Source organism: Centruroides vittatus, unplaced genomic scaffold (assembly GCF_030686945.1).
Source record: "Centruroides vittatus isolate TY-2023 unplaced genomic scaffold, ASM3068694v2 contig_461, whole genome shotgun sequence".
NCBI classification, from domain to species: domain Eukaryota; kingdom Metazoa; phylum Arthropoda; class Arachnida; order Scorpiones; family Buthidae; genus Centruroides; species Centruroides vittatus.
This window is the reverse complement of record NW_027122257.1, coordinates 2129116-2135111: the sequence shown is the minus strand read 5'-3', so window position 1 is coordinate 2135111 and position 5996 is coordinate 2129116. Positions and strand designations below refer to the sequence as shown.

The 5996-nt window shown below is 35.5% G+C and overlaps 1 protein-coding gene across 1 annotated transcript; it reads right to left on the bottom strand.

Moving 5' to 3' along the window:
• Positions 1-373: 373 nt before the first annotated feature.
• LOC136977634 (uncharacterized) lies at positions 374-5787 on the bottom strand. The gene is made up of 18 exons (XM_067273169.1): positions 5553-5787; positions 5284-5488; positions 4939-5053; positions 4255-4402; positions 4107-4199; positions 3887-4042; positions 3758-3829; positions 3593-3661; positions 3275-3508; positions 2255-2407; positions 1969-2173; positions 1555-1669; positions 1347-1494; positions 1181-1273; positions 965-1117; positions 830-901; positions 685-753; positions 374-610 (listed from the first exon to the last, which is right to left on the bottom strand). Exons 1-18 carry the CDS (start codon positions 5676-5678, stop codon positions 374-376), a joined length of 2463 nt encoding a protein of 820 aa, XP_067129270.1. The 5' UTR covers positions 5679-5787.
• Positions 5788-5996: the final 209 nt, after the last annotated feature.

Below are 5996 nucleotides of genomic sequence, written 5' to 3'. Positions count from 1 at the left end.
ATTATGTGAAGTTTATATGAAATCCAAATTATAAATTTTAATACAAAGAATATTTCGTACTGGTTAAGCATTCATTGAATTACAGCAAACCATACTGATAAATGCATTAATTTACGTCCGATCTGAAGAGTAAAACTGGTGTGTTTATCATTTTTATCCTACCGTCGACGTCGAACAACTCGTTATACGTTAAATAAAATGGAACGTAGCCGGTGTGGTTTAAAATTTAGTCATAGACAAAGTTTAAACGGGCGTATTAAGGTAACAAGCTCGTAAAGGACAACGACGTCAGTGAGGGAAATATTAAAGAATTTAGGTGCAAGTTGTATTTATCTACTTATCAGAAAAAAAGTAAAAATCGTACATAAAGTTTTTAAACAGTTTTCATTATTCGCACTACAGGGTCATAAACGTATTTCTTTGTATCTGTAGCATATACGAAATCTAGATGACCCCATTCTCTTAGGCTCACTTGATAATCCGCTAACTTATTCGGAATGCGGCTTCCAAGTATACCCACGTCTTTAGGATTTGCCAGTTTATCGTTTAAGCCCTTAAAGATTGCGATGGGAGTTCGAATTTTTCCGAGCTTATACTCCGGTGGATAAGCCTAATAGGTAGACATTATCACATAAATGGATAAAAGTAAAGATTTAAATATAGAATATGAAGCTTTCTACTTACCTGTTTGTACTTTTTCATATTTTTTTTTCTCCCGTAATCGAATTTTTGAAACTTTTTCGAATTTACCATCTACGGTACAGCTTAAATCATATCAGTTCTTTATATTTTAATTTCATCGAAATATCGAATACACTGTATAACCTACCTGTCCGTAATGAATGAGGGTTTTAGTAGATGTTCCTGCAGGTAAATGAGAAAAGTAGACGGGCAGGCGAGACTGAAATATATTTAAATTAGTAAAGATAATTTCGAATTTTCGTAGCAATCTTTCCGATCTTACCTCATTTAATTGACGAAAGTCATATCCATTTATTTGAAAGTACAGATTGGAGCATACCGAGTTTAAGGGACTGCTACAGACGGACTGTGCAAATAATCTTGTGATGTAGTTGTTTGGTAAAAGCTCTCTTTGTCCTAGGGCGGAAAATAAAAGCTAAACCAATCTTAAGTTTAAATCTTTAACGAAAAAATATTTAGTATTAGACATTAAGCTCACTCGAAAGTTATTAGATAAAGGAGCTAAATAACGAATAGGACTCTGAATATAACCGACTGTCGCCGTTGGTGCTAAAGCAAATATCGCTTTAATCTGAAAAATTCAATATTTTAACTTTAAATAACTGGTAAATGCAGTGTGGATTGTAAGTATAGACATCACTTACCTTGTTGTATCTGGGTTTCTCGGAGAGAAATGCGAAGGCTATCATGCAACCTTGCGACCATCCGACGTAATACAACTGTCTTTGACCAGTTTTTTTCAGGACAAAATCTATGCTATTCGGTGTATCGTACTTGGCGTGTTCGTTGATACTGAAAATAAACGTTTTATATTTATCTACAAAAATCCCGCAGTCTTCGCTTTAAACTGACCTGAAATCCCAAAATCGATTGCTTTGGGGTGAATATCTGACGTGCCTTCGGGCGTAGATGTTACCTCTCTGATTTCCCAGCCATACGTCGTAACCTTCGTCGGCCAAAATATAACCTACAAATAGTTTAACATAAATTAAAAACACTAGAAGAATTATTATTCTCTTTGGCAAGAAATGTTAACTGATTAATGATTTACTTTATTGTATTTGAACGTACTCGAACCTGTGCAAAACTAAGAACGCATTTGTATCTGTGCAGAATAGAAACCGTAGATAATCAGTATACTGATTATCGCCAAATTAATAAGGAGTTTGCACAGAAACAATTATTATATTTTTAATATAAGGATTTCCAATAAGAAGTTTTGGCTGTTGAAATTCATCAGTTAATCTCCCTTAAACGAAGGCTTACCAAGGCTCTGGCTGGGAAAATTTATCACCCAATCAGAAGCGGATCCTAGAAAGCCGTGTTGCAGAAAAGCTACCCGACGATTTCTGGTGTTTCGTCTACGATTTTTTCGGCCGTAGGGAATCCTAAACAGTTTCAAAAGATAGCCATCTCTCGTTCGAACCGTATATTCTTTCACTGGATAGCCTCTGCTGGTTATTAATTGGGTCTAAAACAAATATAAAAAATAATCTACAACTTAAAAAATATATTAAATAATTACTATAGTATGTATAAATTTTAAATTTACCACATTTCTGTTAGCATCGAGATCAACATCGCGCACCCTCGAAGATGATGCGGAGCAAATTGTTAAACCCCAGCATAAAACCAGAAAACAAAAGGCAGTACATTGCATATTTATGCCAGACTTATCAATCATGTGTTTAAACCAAGATGCTACCTTTGTTTACTTTTGATACCTTTGTTTACGATGCGAGATTAGTATAATTCTATTCTGTTACGTCACGTGCTTTGACACCTTTCGATTTAACCAATATCCGTGTTTTTCTGCTCGGGCGATTCGTCTATTGGTCGTTGGGTGGCCAATGTTGTAATGGTGTCATCCTATCGCTCTTGTGAACGCGAGATTTCTGTTTGCTGGCGCCATCTTACGGCAGGAAATAACAGAAAGGATTTGCAATACAGTATATTATGAGTTAGAAGATTTAGAAGAATTAACAAAACACAAATTAGACGATATTCTAAACGTTTATTCGTAATTTGAAATTGTTATTCCTATTTCAAAATCTTTATCTAATTATTTATCGATGAGGATAAGGTCACGAAATAATAATGAACGTCACGAAAAAATAATGGATTGTGATTAGTGTTTGTAATTTTGTTTGTGTTAGCAACGGAAATATTTACATGTATATAAAATTTAATAAAATAGGTTACAATTATTTCTTTAATTATTATTAATATTTGAACCGTTCGCAATCCAAATCGATTAACTGCACTTTTTCAAATATTTTATATCTTAGTACCAAAGCATTCCACTAATGCTTAACTTTCCTTATTTAAAATAAATATACTTTATTAATATGCTTAATACAATCATATAATCATATATATATGATTATATAATATAATCATATATTAATATTATATGATATATGATATATGATATATGATATCATATAATATTATATTATATGATATGATTATATTAATATATTAATATAATCATATATTCAAATATTACAGTTAGTCAAAATTTGCAAAGTTTCTTAACGACAATTTCGCGACGACGAAACGTGGGCAATTACACCTTTTGCATTATTCTCATCACTTCTTTGTAGACGTAAACGGGTGCGTCCACTCCGATCACGAAATCAATGTGTGCCCACGTTGGCAGACTCACTCGATAACACTCCACCAGATTTTTCAGTTTCAGGCGAAGGAGAGACACGTCCACGGGATCTGCTAGACAGTCATTTAATGCGTAAAAGAGCGCCACGGGAGTTCGAATGTTTTCTACATTGTACTCCGGTGGGGTGGTCTATAACAGAAAACGCTATTGTATCGATGAAAAGAATGACGGATATATATTCTCAATTAACAGAGAAAAGAAACTTTATCTTACCCTATTGTATTTTTTCATGTTTTTGGTTTTTCCATAATCATACTTCTGAAAATTTCTGGAATTCACCATCTAAAAATGAAAAAAATATACTGTATAGTCGAATTTCTTGTTACTTAAATTCTCCAACCTCTTTCCTGCTCTCGATTTTTTCAACTTTAATACCACCTGAGCGTAATGGATGACGTTTTGGGTGGAAGTTCCGGCGGGAAAATGCGCAGTGTAGACTTCCAGACGAGTCTGAAAGACGTGTCTCGTTATTATTTAGTTTTGTCTGAAGAAATGTCCCAAGTTTACCTTATTTAACTCAGAAGGGTCGAATCCGCTAATTAGGAATGCGACGTTTTCGCACAGGAATTGTAATTCTCGGTTGCCACAGACAAAGCGAGCCAATAATTTCATGATCAAATCGTTGGGCAAAAACTCGTAAAATCCAAAAAGCCGGAACAAAGGCTGAAAGAAACTTTTATAAAAATCAAATAGAAGAAGTCTTTATGAATTTTTCGTCGCCACTCACGTCTAATATGGGAGCGAAAGGAGCCAAATAACGGATGGGACTGGTGATGTAACCCACCGTGGCAACGGGTCCAAGAGCCACGACGACTTTTATCTGCAAAAAAGGTAGAAGTTACAACGTAAACGTATCCTCCCGACGTTTTCCTCACCTTATCGTATTCCGGTCTTTCCGAAAGAAGAGCAAACGCCACCGTGGTGCCTTCGGAATGCCCCACGTAATATAATTGACTTTGATTGGTGACGTTCAGAGCGAAGTCTATCATGGCGGGAAGATCGTACTTGGCAAATTCGTCGAAACTGGAAAGAGGGAAGTCGTCTGATTTATCTCCAAGCTGAACCTACTTATCTGAGTCTTAACCTGACCTGTATTTTTTTCTTTTTTACTTCACAACTGGGTGCATAGGTAGACACTGGGCATCTTTAACATCACTATTTATTCAGGAATATCTTACACACCGATACGCGTTTCGAGCATAGGACCCTCTTCTGTCGGCTGCATAATAGAATGCATAAGTGCTGTTCAGTGCAGTCGGGAAATTTTAATTGTAAATATATGTATTTTCAAAAGGATTAGTTAGCACTTCTTTACTAAATGTCTATAAAAAATACGTTGTGATTTGTCATTATATAAAACATTTTTAATATTGAAAATAAATGTTCATATTCTAATAGGCAGCTGACGGAGGAGAAACGTACGCCTGAAACACGTATTGGTGTGTAAGATATTTCTGAATAAAAAGTGATGTTAAAGATGCTCAGTGTCTACCTGCGCACTCAGTTGTGAAGAAAAAAAGAATGAAAAAAAGACACAGTTTGGGGATAAGTCAATTGACCTGAATTGCCAGAATTCCTTGTCTCGTGGTGAGTACTTTACGTGTTTCCTGGAGTAAGTGTTTCCTCTTTGGTTTCCCAACCACACATCGTAACCGGCATCGGCTAAGATAAAACCTGAAGCAAATAAGTGTAAAAACCAAAATACGGATTTGATAATTTTTTTTCCAAAAAGCAGAACCAACAAAATGAAAGTGTCGTTTAAGTTTCATACAGAGAAGAGGGCGCGAGTTTAACAATGATAGAATAAAGCAAGTTATATGATACATGTATAAACAATGATATCAGATGAAAGTTAACATTTTTCTTTCTGTTCCGCGTAAAATTGCCGTGACGAAATCGCTCACCTAGACTTTCATTAGGAAAATTCATCACCCAATCTGCGGAAGAAGAGAGGAGTCCCTGTTGAAGGAACACCACCGGACGAGTTTTCGAGGACGGTTCCGGATCGGCTCGTCCTTGGGGTATTCTCTGAACGCCCAAAATGTATCCGTCTTCGGTTTGGACCCAATATTCTTCGACGGGGTAACCTTTGCTGGTTATGAGTTGGCTCTACAAAAAATCGATGTAAACAAATGAAGAAATTCAATCGAACATTCCGAAAATGGTGACTCACGACATTTCTGTAGAAGTCCGGATCCACTTTAACTCCAGGTTTGTAGTTAGAATAGTTTAGAGGAATCGCTTGAACGAAACACGAGAAGAATACACAGACGATGTAATATCGCGTATCGGTAATCATGCTTAAACAGGTAATCCTGTCAGTCGTTTTAACGACAATAACAGTAGAATGTTCTTTTTCTATTATTATACTTGAACTATTATCATAGTACAAAGCAGAATTGGATATTACGTCAAACAAAAAATAACAGAATCGTTCTTATCACAATAAAAACGCAGAGATAATACAAACAAGATAATATTCATACTGATCCCGAGATAGCGATGTTTCAAACAGTTATAACATTGGAGAGTTGGAAAGTTTTTAAGATAGCCAATGCGATTGTTCGTTAAACTGTTGATAAGTAACGCAATGTATAAATCAAAGGTGTTCGTTTCG

Coding starts and splice junctions, on each gene's coding strand:
- LOC136977634 (XM_067273169.1), bottom strand. CDS start 5,678: ATGATTACCGATACGCGATATTACATCGTCTGTGTATTCTTCTCGTGT. Junction 2,408..3,274: donor TGAGAATAATGCAAAAGGTG/TAATTGCCCACG, acceptor AAGTAAACAAAG/GTAGCATCTTGGTTTAAACA. Junction 754..829: donor CCCTCATTCATTACGGACAG/GTAGGTTATACA, acceptor GCTGTACCGTAG/ATGGTAAATTCGAAAAAGTT.